The 16,766-nt window shown below is 44.6% G+C and overlaps 1 protein-coding gene across 1 annotated transcript in view; it reads right to left on the bottom strand.

The window, feature by feature from the left end:
• Positions 1-16,766, bottom strand: part of ARSB (arylsulfatase B) — a 153,413-nt gene that overhangs the window by 61,194 nt on the left and 75,453 nt on the right. The window contains exon 5 of the mRNA XM_007519025.3: positions 28-271. Coding sequence (XP_007519087.2) covers positions 28-271 — 244 coding nt within the window. The remainder of the gene's footprint in view (positions 1-27; positions 272-16,766) is intronic.

Here is a 16,766-nt window from a genome sequence, read left to right on the forward strand (position 1 = left end):
AAAAGAAAGATGTGCAGGTAGACATACCTGATGGTTTTCCACATGTCAAAGCCATCCAGAGGCTTGGTGCCATTGGTGCTTCCCCGGGCCAGCTTGACGAGAGTCGGCAGCCAGTCAGACATGTCCATGAGCTCCCGGCTCTTCACACCCTTCCGTTTCAGCAAGGGACTTGACACAAAGCCCACTCCTCGAACACTTCCTTCCCACACGCTTCCTTTTCTTCCTCGAAGGGGCCAGTTATTGCCCCCTGCCAAAGTCTGTCCTCCATTATCTGAAACACAATTGAGTCCTGGAGTGAGGACAATGTTACCTAAAACATTTAACCACAGAAGACTTGTCTGTATGTTGTTTCTGTCTGTTTGTTGTTTTTGAAAGTGGCTGAGTAAGTTGTGGGCTACATACACAATGGACTTATTTATTAAAAATGGGGACTTCACTTTCTTCACCCCATCTTGGATGGAGCTTGAGGGAATCATGGGACGTGAGAGAAGTCAGAAAGAGAAGGATGGATATCACATATCTTCCAATTAATAGTAACAGTAATTGTAAAACCTTCATCACCTCACTTTCTATTTTGGGGGGAAGCTAAAATATTTTTAACTTCAGAGAGACATAGTCTTGATAAAATTATGTCTAATCTAATAAATACAACTGTCATCTTGTCATACTGGAAGACCTAGTTTTGGGTTGCATCACTACTATTTTCATCTATTATAAATGAAAACACTGAGTTTTTAAAATAATGCCTTGGTTCTTAGTATCAAATTCTACATACCGACATCCATATCTGTATTTCAAAGTGAATGTTCCAATTCATTTGGGATACAGAGGTGAGCAAATGAACATTGTAGTTGCTTACCCTTCCACTGACTCTAAGTACTACGCAGATACACTGTTAGAGTACTAAGTAGCTTCATTTCTTTTTTATTATCTTATGTTCACGTGTTAAAATCTTTAAGTAAATCTGTGTACTCCATATTTGTCCTTACATCTATATCTATATACATACGTACAAACGTCTAACATTTTCTGCTTAATATACTTTGATACTCTGTTGCCTGGATAATAAAATTTTATGGCTATGATATTTTCATTACAGACTGTTTCTTGTACCAATACAATCTGGCATTCTCTGCCTCGCTGAATGCTTCTTACTTCAATTATACCTTGCTTTAAACTAATATTCCTACCTTCAAATTTACACACTTTTCTTTTACATTGTTGTGCACATGTATGCCTCCAAACTTGTATGATTTTTAATCAAATATAGTCTGCCTTATTAAAAAAAATTCAACACTGTAACACATGGATCAAATAAATATAACCTGTCATTAAAAAAAAGAGGGAAAGATGAATATGACATAATCCCTCTCATAGACAGAAACTGAGAAATAAGAACAGAAGGGAGACACAAAGCAGAACTTGGGCTGGGTTTGGTTTATGGCACCAAAGTCAAGGACTGTGGGGTGGGGAGGAGGATTCAGGTCCTGGAACAGGATGGCTGAGGAGGACCTAGGTGGGGGGGTTAGACTGTGATGTGGAAAACTGGAAAATGTTACACATGGACCAACTAATTTATTTTACTGTTGACTGTAATTCACTAATCCCTCCAGTAAAGAAGAAAAGGGCGCCTTGAACGGAAAAAAATGTATTACTTCTCTTAGCCTTTTTTCATACCAGCCCTCTTCTCTCACTGATACTACCTCCACTGCACAGGCATAACCAGAATATAGAACAGCACAGATCTGGTAGAAGCCTTTCAATCCTCCGTGGGGAGAACCACCAAAATCAGGTGGTTTTTCCAAAGGATAACTGCTTGAGAGAAAGCCCTGTGCTAGCCAACAGTTAGGTTCCAAACGCATACATGCAACTTTGTATGGCATCGGAGAACACACACAGGTAGCTGGGCTCTTCCTGTTATAAGAAACCTAAGGGGGCCCACAAAAGGGTCCACTGTGTTGTTCCAGACAGAGATGACCAGTAACATTGGCTGGACAACATATTCTATCTTCCACCTGAGGAAGATGGGTCCTGAAATTGGGGTGGCTTGGAATGTTCCTACTCATGACCACAGAATCTGAGCTCAGATCTACAGGGATGCAGAGGTCACACAGGCTCCTAAGCTGAATATGGGCCCGAGATCACATCAAATTGATGGGCTTTACAGTCAATATTTATACACCTTTCCCATATTAGGGAGCTACTCTCTTCCCTGATCCAGCTTTCTGGTCCTTTTTCCAGCCATGACATCATCTCCCCAGACAATAGCTTGAATCTGCCTGCATATCAGATGTCAAGCTCAGAAAAAAACAAACAAACAAAAAAACTAGTATATAGTCATGGGCCCTTTGGAATATAACTAAAATATGCCTACTAGCTATCTACAAAACAGAGACCGCCAACTCTTCATCTGCACTATTCCAGCCTTTCGGTTCATGATTAGTCAACAATTTGTTTGGCTTTATATGTTAACTCTTTTTTCAGCCACCAGGTTCCAGATGCCAGCATGATGCTGACCAGACTTCCCTGGGCAGACATCCCCACCAATGTGTCTGGAGCTCCGCTTCCCCAGAGACCCAACCCACTAGGGAAAGAGAGAGGCAGGCTGGGAGTATGGATCCACCTGCCAACAACCATGTTCAGCGGGGAAGCAATTACAGAAGTCAGACCTTCCACCTTCTGCATCCCACAATGACCCTGGGTCCATACTCCCAGAGGGTTAAAGAATAGGAAAGCTGTCAGGGGAGGGGATGGGATACGGAGTTCTGGTGGTGGGAATTGTGTGGAGTTGTACCCTTCTTATCCTATGGTTTTTGTCAGTGTTTCCTTTTTATAAATAAAAATTAATAATAAAAAAAGAAAGAAAGAAACCCAAAGTTCTGACAAGTGGAGACAACGAATGCTTTTCTTTTCCCCCTGAAAAAAAAATATTTTTCTATCCTTTAAACTGGTAACTAGCTCACAGTCCACTCCCTGGAGATTTGGACTGTTTCATGAGTGTGAAATCTGAAGATGTTGTCAATGGGCAAAATGTCTCTAAACATAGCAGTTGGGTGGAGGAAAACAAAAAAAAAAAAACTTCAAGAAAGATGTCTCCCTTCTTGATAAGTTGGCAAGACAAAGCTTCATCATGCATCAGGTGCCAGGCAGGAGAAGGGTTCTCCTCCAAGACAGCTGAGAGGATGGGGGCCAGGAGGCAAGGCAGGAGAATGACTGAGCAGCCCATTCGTCAGTGGGGCTTAGGGTTACAAACTGAGGTTGGGGAGTTGGGCGGTGGTGCACTGGGTTAAGCACACATAGTGTGAAACACACAAGAATCAGCTCAAGAATCTGGGTTCAAATCCCCGGCTCCCCACCTGGGGGGGAATCACTTCGCAAGCGGTGAAGCACGTCTGCAGGTGTCTTTCTCTCTCCCCTCAGTCTTCCCCTCCCCTCTCAATTTCTCTCTGTCCTATGCAATAACAGCAACAACAGAAAAATATGGCCGCCAGGAACAGTGGGTTCCTGGTGCAGGCACCGAGCCACAGTGATAATCCTGGAGGCAAAAAGAAAGAGAAAGAAAAAGAAAAGAAAAGAAAGGAAAAGAGAAAAAAGAAAAGGAAAAAAGAGAAAAGAAAAGGTAAAGTTTTATCACAAAAAGTGAAAGAGGTATTTCTTGTAAACTGAGGCTACAGAATCATACTACCCTCAAAAATATCCACACACAAAGGGGTTTGCATCCACCTGCCAGCACCCATGTCCAGCAGAGAAGCAATTACAGAAGGTGGAACTCGCCCCTTCTGCTCCCCATAAAGAATTCTGCTCCACACGCCCAGAGGGATAAAGAATAGGGAAGCTTCCAAGGGAGGGGATGGGACACGGAACTCTGGTGGTAGAAACTGTGTGGAATTGTACCCCTGTTATCTTACAGTGTTGTTGTTATTTAATCTCTAATAAAAATATAAATAAAAGGGAGCTGGGTGGTAATACACCTGGTTAAGCGCATATAGTATAAACACAAGGACATGTGCAAGGATCCAGGTTCATGGCCCCGTCCCCCATCTGCAGGGGGGACTCTTCACAAGCAGTGAAGCAGGTCTTCAGGTGTCTGTCTTTCTCTCCCTCTCTATCTTCCCCTTCTCTCTCTGTCCTATCCAATAAAACGGAAACAATGTTTTCCAGGAGCAGTGGAAACTAAATAAATAAATAAATAAATAAAGCCCTGGAGGCAAAAGTAAATAAATAACAAAAATAAAATTTTTAAAAGAAACCCGTTTTAAACAATGCTTATTTGCACAATATGTTAAGTGTCCATGAAATGTGATTTCCCCCTCCCCAACTACCCTTATCCAAATAAACCACTAGGGGACACTATGACAGAACTGCTCTGTAGAACATCTTCCTTCTTCTTCTTCTTCTTCTTCTTCTTCTTCTTCTTCTTCTTCTTCCTCTTCCTCTTCCTCTTCCTCTTCCTCTTCCTCTTCTTCTAGCGTTTGCCCTTCTTCCGTAGCCAGTCAACAGCGTCAGGTTGAGCCTGATGTCAAGTTTCGAGACCTCCTTTGAATCTGGAGAGGTGGCAGTCGTTGACTATGTGGGTCATAGTCTGTCTGGAGCCGCAGGGGCAGTTCGGGTCGTCTCTGGCCCCCCAGCGATGGAACATAGCGGCGCACCGGCCATGGCCTGTTCGATAGCGATTGAGGAGGGCCCGATCATAACGTGCTAGGTCAAAGCCGGGTTGACGCTCGCAGGGGTCTGTGATGAGGTGTTTGTTCTTGACCTCAGCTGACTGCCAGCTCTGTTTCCAAGAGTCTGGAACAGAGAAGTTCAGTGTAGGCGTAGGGGACCAGATTGGGTGACGAGACGTCAAGCGTTGGACAGGGTGGGCGAAGATCTCCGCGTATATTGGCAGGTCCGGTCGAGCGTAGACGTGGGAAATTAACTTAGATGATGCCGCATCCCGACGAATATCTGGCGGGGCGATGTTGCTAAGAACTGGCAGCCATGGAACCGGGGTGGAACGGATGGTTCCAGAAATGATCCTCATGGAGGAATATAATTTGGAATCGACCAAGTGGACATGGGGGCTACGGAACCATACTGGGGCACAGTATTCTGCAGTGGAATAGCAGAATGCCAGAGATGATGATCGTAGTGTGGAAGCACTCGCGCCCCATGAGGAGCTGGCCAGTCTTGCAATGAACTTTCGGAAAGCAAACTGGCGTCTGTTCAGTGATCTAACTAACAAATCTATTCCTGCAATTCCAATTAACTCTATCCCCTCTGAAGATTCCTACAGGTGCTTCTGCCAAGCCATCTTCAAAGCAGCTTCCCAAGCCATTCCTCGTGGGAGACGTGCTAACTATACGCCTGGTCTTGATGCTGAATGCGAGCAACTACTAAAGCAGTATGATGAGTCGGGCGACCCAGATGTGGCCGACCATCTCACTGCCTCCCTGGATGCAGCACGCCAAGCCCGCTGGCAACAACTCACGGAAAGTCTGAACTTCACCCACTCAAGTAGGAAGGCCTGGAAGCTTCTTCATAGTCTGGGTGCCGGTAGCCAACCCTCTCCCGTCTCCCATCCTCCCGTATCTCCAAACTCAGTGGCCAGTCACCTAACTCAAGTTGGACGTGCTAAGATCAACCCAGTGTGGAAAAGAGAAATTTCCCATGAGTGGTCATCCCACTTCCAGTTATCTTGTCCATCTCCAAAACTCTCTCCCTTTACACTGTCTGAACTGGAAGACGCTTTGAAGAGGGTTAAACCGGGAACAGCTGCTGGCTATGATAACATCACCCCAGAACTCATTCTTAACTTGGGCCCCGCAGCAAAGAAGTGGCTCGCTTCATTCCTGTCCCACATCTTGGAATCTGAGTCTATGCCCAAAGTTTGGTGTCGTGAAAAGATAATAGCGATTTTGAAACCAAAGAAAGGCCCAACACTGGCCACCACCTATAGACCAATTTCTCTCCTCTCCGTGTGTTACAAACTCCTTGAGAGGCTGCTTCTGTCACGTATTTCTCATCTTACAGAGAAATTCCTATCACCCGCCCAAGCTGGTTTCCGCCCAGGAAGATCTACCTACGAACAAGCCCTGGCCCTCTCAACTTACATTGAAAATGGATTCCAGAAAAATTTAAAGATGGGTGCTGTCTTTGTTGATCTCACAGCAGCCTATGACACGGTCTGGCACCATGGTCTCCTAGTCAAGATCTCAAGATGCCTTCCTCCATGGGTGGCCAACACTATATCGTTTCTTCTCCAAAACACAAGATTCCGGGTGCATCTGGGTGACAAGTCTAGCAGATGGAGACTTGTCTCAAGTGGCCTCCCCCAGGGCTCTGTTCTGGCTCCTACGCTATTTAATATTTACATCAATGACCTCCCAGAAACTTCTTCAAGGAAGTTCATCTACGCCGATGACATCTGCTGTGCAACTCAGGCATCCAAGTTCGACATCCTCGAGGAAACACTCACGAAAGACATGTCTCTGATATCTGATTACTGTAAAAAATGGTGACTAATCCCTAGCACTGCAAAAACGGTATCATCTGTTTTCCATCTACACCATGCCTCGGCCTCGCGTGAGCTTAATGTGCAGCTTGACGATATGAGAATCCAGCATGAAGCCCAGCCAGTCTATCTTGGCGTTACTCTTGATCACACTGTCATTTCACGAACATCTCATAAAAACTGCAGCAAAGGTGGGTGCGAGGAATAACATCATTCTAGAAAGATCCAGCACAGAAATCAAGACCTACCAAAGCCACAGGACCCACACTGAAAGAGAGAGTTAACGCTGTCTAAGCACTTCACATGCAGCAGAGAACACCTGACTCTCACATGATCTCTCACAGAGCCTGGAGTCTTCTAGTCCTGGACTTGAAGCTTGACAACAACCAGTCATTAGCTGTCTGACCTAGGGCAATGTATCACCTCAGTTTCCTCATCCTCAATGTGGAGTTCGTAATTCCTGCCTGGTGATATTATGAGCCAATGTATTTTTTATTTAATTAATTTATTTACTAGGTAGAGACAGAGAGAAATTGAAAAAAGAGGAGAACATAGAGAGGGGAAAAGTCAGAGAGAGAGAGACACCTGCAGCCTGGATTCAGGGGTCTAAAGATTTCCTCCTGCAGGTGGAGACCCAAGTCCTTGAGGTTTAACAGACTGGGAGTAAGGATCCACTTGCCAACACCCGTGCCCAGCAGAGAAGCAGTTACAGAAGTCAGAACTCCCACCTTCTGCACGCCAAAAATAATTTTGGTCCAACTTAACACTGGGGAAGAAATGTTCGGGGGAAGATGACCAGAGGGCTCTAGAGAGAAGAGGGGGGAAAAAAGAACATTTAGAAGTAGTAACAAATGTAGGTGTGACTTGGAAAAGAAGAGAAGACAGGACTGTGGGGAAAACATGGGCAAATCTATATAAATATGGGGGGGGAGATAGCATAATGGTTATGCAAAAAGATTCTCATGCCTGAGGCTCCGAAGTCCCAGGTTCAATCCTCCGCATCACCATAAGACAGAGCTGAACAGTGCTCTGGTGTTCCTCTCTGTGTCTTTCTCTGCATCTCTCTCAAAAATAAATAAATAAATAAATAAAACAAATATAGACAGGTAGTTGTAGAAATAATAGTTAACCCATATCTGCAACCTTAAGAGAACTGCTATGGCTCCCAATGCAGGGGTTGGGGATGGAGAACTCTGGAGGTGGGGAAGGTGGGGAAAGTGTGGAATTATATCCCTGCTTTTTTTCTTTTTTTGCTGCCAGGGTAACTGTTGGGGCTCAGTGCTAGCACCACGACTCTACCACTCCTGGGGGCCAGGGTTTTTTCTCCCTAGTTTTTATTAAATAGGATAGAAATTGAGAAAGGAGGGGGAGGTACAGAGGGAGAAAAAAAATACAGATACTTTCAGACCTTCTTCACCACTATCCTGTGCAAGTAGGGAGGAGGGGCTTGAACCTGGGTCCTTCAGCTTGGTAATAAGTGCATTTAACTGAGTGCAACACCGTTGGCCCCTTATCACAGAATTTTGTAAATAACAATATGAAGTCACTAAGAAAATTTTTAAAAATAATAATAAAATGCCTGCTATCTCCACTTTCAGTAGATACACTCTTAAGATATCCTAGGGGTGGAGGGTAGATAGCATAATGGTTATGCAAACAGACTCTCATGCCTGAGGCTTCAAAGTCCCAGGTTCAGTCCCCTGCACCACCATAAGACAGAGCTGAGCAGTGCTCTGGTTAAAAAAAAAAACAAAAAAAAAAAAACAAGATACCCTAGAACGTCTCCTCTGCCCCACATGCTTGCTAGGGCCTGGTTAAAATGAAAATGAAAATCAAAAATGATATGAAAATGCTGGATGGTGAGGGTGGAACTAACAGCAGAGACGATGAGGATCAGGGATGGCTGAGTCTGGAATCTGATTCTAGAAAAACCACTAGGCATGACTCAGAAAGGAAAATAGTCTGACCTATAAAGAGCTCTTGGCCACAGATGACGGACCGAGTACAACAATGCGGCGAGTATGACTGCTTTTATCATTAACTTTCCACATTGGTTCTGTCATTAGCAATGAGAAAGAACTCTATGGCCGGTGACCAACGTGGCCTCTTCTTGGGTCTCTTCAAAAGCCTGCCAGAGAGCCAGCTGTGTTCATGGACATACTGTATAACGCCTTCTCTTGGAAGTCGTGCCTTTGTTGGAAGGTCTCTGTGACTTCCTCTGTCACACAGCCAACTTTTTAGACTAGTAACATGAAGCATGTGATTCAGCTCTGACAGGATCTCCTGCCCCATGGGCTTCAGCTGGCTGAAGGCTGCCCTCACCAGCAAAGAGGCATAATCCACGCTGAGAAACCCCGAGTGCCCTAAGTCACGACGCCTAGACTCTCCCGTGCAAATTTCTCGAAGAACTGGACACCATAATGCAACAGCATGGATCTTTAAAAAGTTCATTTTTTGCTCTGTTAAGAATTAATTTCCACAGAAATATTGTTCTTTTTTATGATTTTTTTCTTTTCTTTTCAAAATATTTTTATTTATTATTGGATAGAGACAGAGAGAAATTGAAAGAGGAAGAGGAGGTAGAGAGAGGGCAGAGACAGACAGACACCTGCAGCCCTGCTTTACCACTTGTGAAGCTTCCCCCCCTCTGAGTGGGGACTGGGGGCTTGAACCTGCATTCTTGTGCACTATAATGTGTATTCTTTACCAGGTGTGGCACCACTTGGCCCCCAGAGAAATTACTCTTTTTTCACTTCCTGACTTAAGAAAAAACTTCCAAATGCAAATATGATGATGTCAATGGGTTAAAGAAGCTATGAAACATATTTTGTTTAGTTTTTCAGCAATGCTTTTGGCAGAGGGAAAAACCTAATTATAAAACCCTTGCTGTCTAGCAAAGAAATGTCAAAATAAAACAAATGCTGTCAGATACAGATGGCAAATCTCACTTTATTATTCATTATTGAAGAAAAATAACTGTCAAAAAGTCATGGAAAAACATCGGTAAGCCAGAGCTCCAAGCAAAAGCATTAAGCACATGGCACTGAAGACCCATCTGTATCCAACTGACAAAAGTTAAGATGGAACCATGACAACACTCCCAAAACAGTGTGATGTTTTGACTGAGCTATGAAAGGCTGCCCCAAGCCATCAGTTCAAAAACCATCTGCCGTTTCTTTATTTATTCACTTTCTTATGTCCTAGGAATCCCCCTCACACTGACAAGGGGAGCACGAAGGAATAAGAAGACAGACTCGAAGCCTGCAACAGGGCCTGGACTTCTCTTTGAATAGGACACCCGGGGGAAGGTGGCAGATGGAGGGCTAACCTGACTGCAAATACCAAGCTTCTTTGGTGGGGCTAGATAGCATAATGGTTACGAAAAAAGACTCCCATACCCAAGGTTCCAAAATTCCAGGTTCAATCCCATGAACCACCATTAAGAGGAAGAAAGAAAGAAAGAAAGAAAGAGGGAGAAAAAGAAAGAAAAAAAGAAAGAAAGGGAGAGAGAGAGAAAGAGAGAGAGAGAGAGAAAAGCTGAAAGTAGTATTAAATAGCTTAGGATAGGTATGACAGTGAACTACCAAGCAGCATTCTGGGAAAAAATAGACAAAAACTGCCAAGAAGCTCCTTGCTTCCCTCCCGCGACCCCCCACCCCCAAAGACCTGATCGCTAATGTTTGATTTTCTTAGGTTAATTTTTTCAGTTACTAAAATGTGAATTGGAGAGTTAATGTATGTCTTCTTAGCAGTCACCTAAAGGATTAGATAGGCATAACCTTGCTCTACTTGAAGGCTCTGAAGAAAATCTAGCTACACGTACATCTCAGAGACATGGCAGCTTCAGTTCCAGACTATTCAAATAAGGCAAATATTTTCAAACAAGTCACACTTTTTTGTCCCCCCCTCCCCGCCCTGTATATAAAAGTCATGGTTCTGTACCACAGTCTATTCAGTGTAGAACAGCACTATGGCTGAAAGAGCAGTATACAGACCTTGACTGAATGTCAACACTGAGACTCTAGCTCGGTATATGCCGGAGAGGCTGCGTGAATGGTTCTGGTGGACTTGGCATTTCATATTGACTCTAGCTCTGTATATGCTGGAGAGGCTGTGTGAATGGTTCTGGTAGACTTGGCGTTTCATATTGACTCTAGCGCGAGGAATAACATCATTGCTAGACTGGCCAGCTCCTCATGGGGCGCGAGTGCTTCCACAATACAATCATCATCTCTGGGATTATGCTATTCCACTGCAGAATACTGTGCCCCAGGATGGTTCCGTAGCCCCCATGTCCACTTGGTCGATTCCAAATTATATTCCTCCATGAGGATAATTTCTGGAACCATCCGTTCCACCCCGGTTCCATGGCTGCCAGTTCTTAGCAACATCGCCCCACCAGATATTCGTTGGGATGCGGCATCATCTAAGTTCATTTCCCACGTCTACGCTCGACCGGACCTGCCAATATACGCGGAGATCTTCGCCCACCCTGTCCAACGCTTGACATCTCGTCACCCAATCTGCTCCCCTACACCTACACTGAACTTCTCTGTTCCAGACTCTTGGAAACAGAGTTGGCAGTCAGCTGAGGTAAAGAACAAACACCTCATCACAGACCCCTGCGAGCGTCCACCCAGCTTTGACCTAGCACGTTATGATTGGGCCCTCCTCAATCGCTATCGAACAGGCCATGGCCGGTGCGCCGCTATGTTCCATCGCTGGGGAGCCAGAGACGAGCCGAACTGCCCCTGTGGCTCCAGACAGACTATGACCCACATAGTCAACGACTGCCACCTCTCCAGATTCAAAGGAGGTCTCGAAACTTGACATCAGGCTCAACCTGACGCTGTTGACTGGCTACGGAAGAAGGGCAAATGCTAAAAGAAGATTGACTCTAGCTCTGTATATGCTGGAGAGGCTGTGGAGACAGAGGAACCCTTCTGCACTGCTGGTGGGAATGTATATTGGTCCAGCCTCTGTGGAGAACAGTCTGGAGAACTCTCACAAGGCTAGACATGGACCTTCCACATGACCCAGTAATCCCTCTCCTGGGGATATACCCCAAGGACTCCACAACACCCAACCAAAAAAATAAGTGTACACCTATGTTCATAGCAGCACAATTCATAATAGCTAAAACCTGGAAGCAATCCAGGTGCCCAACAACAGAGGAGTGGCTGAGAAAGCTGTGGTCTATATACACAATGGAATACTACTCAGCTATTAAGAACAATGAACCCACCTTCTCTGACCCATCTTGGATGGAGCTAGAAGAAATTATGTTAAGTGAGCTAAGTCAGAAAGACAAAGATGAGTATGGGATGATCCCACTCATAAACAGAAGTTGAGAAAGAACAACAGAAAGGGAAACTCAAAACATAATTTGACTGAGTTTGGAGTAAGGCACCAAAGTAAAAATCTCTGGGTTGAGGGTGAGGGTGGATGTTCGGCTTCACTGGGGGGTGGGGGGATGGGACACAGTCTTTTGGTGGTGGGAATGGTGTTTATGTACACTCCTAGTAACTTGCAGTCATGTACATCACTATTTAATTAATATAAGAAGGGAAAAATTGATGGCATGTCTCAAAATTTTTAACGCACAGACCATCAGCCGAGTCTTTGAAATGTTGACTCTCTAAAATGCTTAGACCAGGGAGAAGAGAAGCAACCAGTGGCATTACTCTATAAGACACAGCTCTATACAAATAATGTCAAAGGACATAAATTACAGTGATGTTGTGTACGATACAACAAATCCTAACAAAGGGATTTTCAAAGTTAACCCAATTGCCAAATAATTTGATTACAGCAATAACTATCTATTGCCTTCTTAAACCCTAAGACAGCAGGAACCTCCCACTTCCTCTATAGAGCCTGTATTTCCCCCAGTCCTAGAAACTCTAGGGTGGGGCTCACTTTCCTGCATGTTTCTTTCAATTCATACCAAATGATATTGTACCTGCTGATCTCAACCTAATCAATGCAACGCGCACCAACTCAGCATGCTTCACTTCAGACTGTGTCCAGACGTCAGGTGTGGAATGACAACCCTTCAGCCTCATTACTTGGGTGAGACCTTTCCTTTCACAGGATTCTCTAACTCCATTTCAGGTGGTTCACTTCCTAACAAAGTCCCAAAACCTAGATATAGACCAGGTCCCATGATATAGGGCATATGTTCACATGTATCCATAATTTGGGGCAAAATATATATCTAAAAGCAAAAATGCACAATAGTCTGCAGTGAGTCCGTGTATGCAGCAAGCAAGTAGAAAGATCTAAAAAGACACCATAAAGTTCCTAATGAAATAGTGTCAACTTAGCAGTAGATAACCTCCTCATCTACCTCCTATTACACTTCCCTCAGTCACTCCAAAGGTAACCTTATCAAAGCAAGGACTGCAAAAGCTGAATAAGGACAAGAGACCGGCATACTTTAATGATGACTCTTTAGTCACTATCAGGCCACCCCATCAGCTGGGGCCCTATTTGAGGAGTCCTAAGATTCCCACACAGACATGATGGGCCCAGACCTTGAATAAATCCCTCTCTCCATTGTTACTGGTCATCTCCATCAGAGACAACACAATAGACCCCTTTGTGGGCCCCCATAGAACCTTGCCCTCAACCTGGATCAACCACAGTAGAGAACGTTCCATCCTTGAAACTTGAGAACATTATGCTTACTGAAACAAGCAAGGAGGTAATGAAAACCTATAGGATGGTCTCACTCATATGTGTAATTTAGAGAACTGAACACACATATATTAATTGAACAACCAGACACAACACAACCCATATTAAAAATGGGAAAAACTAGTGTGAACTAGGTAAAGCTACTTTACCTAGGGAGGAGGGGGATTGCACAGACTTTCCATGGCAGGGAAGATGAGAAACTCCAGTCCTATCAATAGCAACACCACATGTGGGAGGGGTGGAGAGATTTAATATCTCAAGTTCCTCAATTGCCTCGACTATAGCCCTAAGCACAAATACTAGCTCTTACTAATATTTATCTTAGATTTGCAAAATGGTCATACTCTGATAAGGGGATTAATTGTTTATGGATCTCTGAAATGTATCAGAAAATAAAGCTCTGAAAACATCTAAGTCAGTTACAGCCTTAGGCCAGATAGGTCAAGACCTTTTGACCTTGTAAGTATTTAAAATACAAGGAGGTTCAGATACCACTAGAAGCGTTCAGATCATAGTGAAGTCAAGTATAATAATAACACAGATACTTAGCCCCCCAACTAACCTGGCTATAATAATAATTATTGATATTTTAACTTTCTCTAAGACTATAAGAAACCCCTTGCATCCTCTTTAAGACCTGCATTTCTCCTAGTCCTGGTACCTCTAGGACATGCCCATAATTCTTGAAATTGATTTTCTGTGATTCCTTACTGCCATACCAAGCCTGTCAACTTTAACCAAATCACTACTGGTACTGCCACTCCGCATTCTGCTGCTATTGCAATCCTACTGTGGACTGTCACCTGAGACACCAGCCTGAGAAGTCAACCTCGCAGCTCTTCAAACCTGGTGCTCCACTCTGACACCCTTCTCTCAGACAATATTCTCATCCAACCTCAGGCTAGTTACCAAACTCAAGGAAAACTACCATAGTTGTATGCCCCCAGGAACATGCCTAAAATGGTTTCCTAGCTTTCTTCTACCCTAAAATCCCTAATCTCATCTGCTCTGATCTACTTTCTGGCTCCTGTTCATTAACCATCTTGTCTCAACTTAGGTCATGTCACCTTCCAGACACCAGGCTGCAGATGCTACCATGACTCCATCCCCGACTTCTCTGGGCAGATGAGCTCACCAGTGTGTCCTGGACTCTTGCACCTCCAGAGCTCTGGTCCACCAGGGAAAGACAGAAACAGGCTGGGGGTATGCATGGGCCTGTCAACACCCATGCTCAGTGGAGAAGCAGCTACAGAAGCCAGAACTCCTACCTTCTGCTCCCCATAAACAACCTTGATCCAGACTCCCAGTGGGGGAGAAGTGATAGGATGAAGATAAGAGGACTCTGCATTCCAGCTCCCTCAGCACCCGGAGAGAGAGAAGGGAAAGGAGAGGGACATATGGAGGTAGCTTTGATGTCATGAGTGGTTTATAGGGAGAGAGAGGAGTGAATCAGGAAAAGAAGGGGGAACTATGTGTAAATGTGGACAGATAGTTGTAGAGAAGATGGTTGGCCCGTGTCTACAGCCTTAGGGGAACTGTGGTGGATCGCAGTGGAGAGAGTGAAGGTTCGGAACTCTGGTGGTGGGAATGGTGTGGATTCTGATGCCTGTCAACATGTAATTCTGTAATTAAAAAACATAAATAATAATATAAAAAGAAAATGTTCCCACCTCCAAAGGGAGGCTGGACAACATACTCTATCTTCTACTTGAGGAAGACAGGATCTAAAATTGGGGCAGCTTGGAGCGTTCCTACTCATGCCCACAGAATGTGAGCTCAGATCTACAGGGATGCAGAGGTCACATAGGCTCCTAAGCTGAATATGGGCCCCACATCAGATCAAATCAATGGAATTTATAGTCAGCAATATTTATACCCCTTTCCCATATTTGGGAGCTATTGTCTTCCCTGATCCAGCTTTCTGGTCCTTTTTCTAGCCATGACATCATCTCCCCAGACAATAACTTGGGTCCACCTGCATATCAGAGGTCAGGCTCAGGAAAAAAAAAAAACTAGTATAGTTACAGACCCTTTGGAATATACCTAAAATAGACCTAGTAACTATCTACAAAACAGAGCGCCCAAATCTTCATCTGCACAAATCAATCCTTTAGGTTCAGATTAGTCAACAATTTGTTTGGCTTTATATGTTAACTCTTCTTTCAGCCACCAGGTTCCAGATGCCACCATGATGCCAACCGGACTTCCCTGGACAGACAACCCCACCAATGTGTCCTGGAGCTCCACTTCCCCAGAGCCCTGCCCCACTAGGGAAAGAGAGAGACAGGCTGGGAGTGTGGATCCACCTGCCAACACCCATGTTCAGCAGGGAAGCAATGACAGAAGCCAGACCTTCCACCTTCTGCATCCCACAGTGACCCTGGGTCCATGCTCCCAGAGGGATAAAGAATAGGAAAGCTGTCAGGGGAGGGGGTGGGATACAGAGTTCTGGTGGTGGGAATTGTGTGGAGTTGTACCCCTCTTATCCTCTGGGTTTGTCAGTGTTTCCTTTTTATAAATAAAAATTATTTTTAAAAAAGATGTAATTCCCTAGATGTATATCTCACCTCTTCTGTGAACCTTTCACTTGCTCTCCCACCTAGTTTTTATCTCTCCTCTGTATTTCCAAAGAACTTTATATGTCTGACACACTAATCTCTGCAGATTTGCCTTCTCTGTGAACTCTGCTTCTCAAGGACAGGGGCAGTATCTTCTTTGTCTTTGCATTCTCACTATCTCGCACAGGAACTGTACAAGAAGGGCGAAAAAGCGGGGGGGGGGGGGAGGGCAGGGGCAGGAAGGCACAAATCAGTGAACGGAAAAAGACCACCAAAAATAGACTGAAGGCACTAAAAATTCGTTCTGATTAGCGCAGAGTTTTCCTGAGCTTCCACCTGGCCCCTCCATGACCTTGACTTTCAGGAGGCTGCTCTGTGCACACATGCTGCTTATTCTGCAGGATAGTGTGGTGGGAGGGGGTGAATGCAGGATAAAAGGAGTTCTAGGGTAGGCTTGGGGGGTAGGTGAATCAGATCTGCAGATACTAAACTTGTTTGTCCAACATGCCACCTGGTCCAGCACCTTGAAGTCAAGTGTTGTTGAGAGCATCTGTGATAGTGATCGTGGTCCTGCTCTGGAAGAGATCCCTCCTGTGACCTTTATTCTTCTCTGCCCACTGTGTACCAGGGAACACTCTAGTTTTGGGAAGAAAGCAGCAGATAAAACATAGCTGGCCATCTCTTTAGTGGAATGGAGAGAGAGAGAGAGAAGGGGGGGGAAGGGAGAGAGAGGAAAGCAGCAGATAAAACATAGGTGGCTATCTCTTTAATGGAATGGAGAGAGAGGGAGAGAGAGAGAAGGAGAGAGAGAGGGGAAAGCGGCAGATAAAACATAGGTGGCTATCTCTTTTTTTAAAAAAATTTTTATATTAATTTATTCCCTTTTGTTGCCCTTGTTGTTTTATTGTTATAGTTATTGTTGTTGTTGATGTCGTTGTTGGATAGGACAGAGAGAAATGGAGAGAGGAGGGGAAGACAGAGAGGGGGAGAGAAAGTCAGACACCTGCAGACCTGCA

This window comes from Erinaceus europaeus, chromosome 11, assembly GCF_950295315.1.
Source record: "Erinaceus europaeus chromosome 11, mEriEur2.1, whole genome shotgun sequence".
NCBI lineage: Eukaryota > Metazoa > Chordata > Mammalia > Eulipotyphla > Erinaceidae > Erinaceus > Erinaceus europaeus.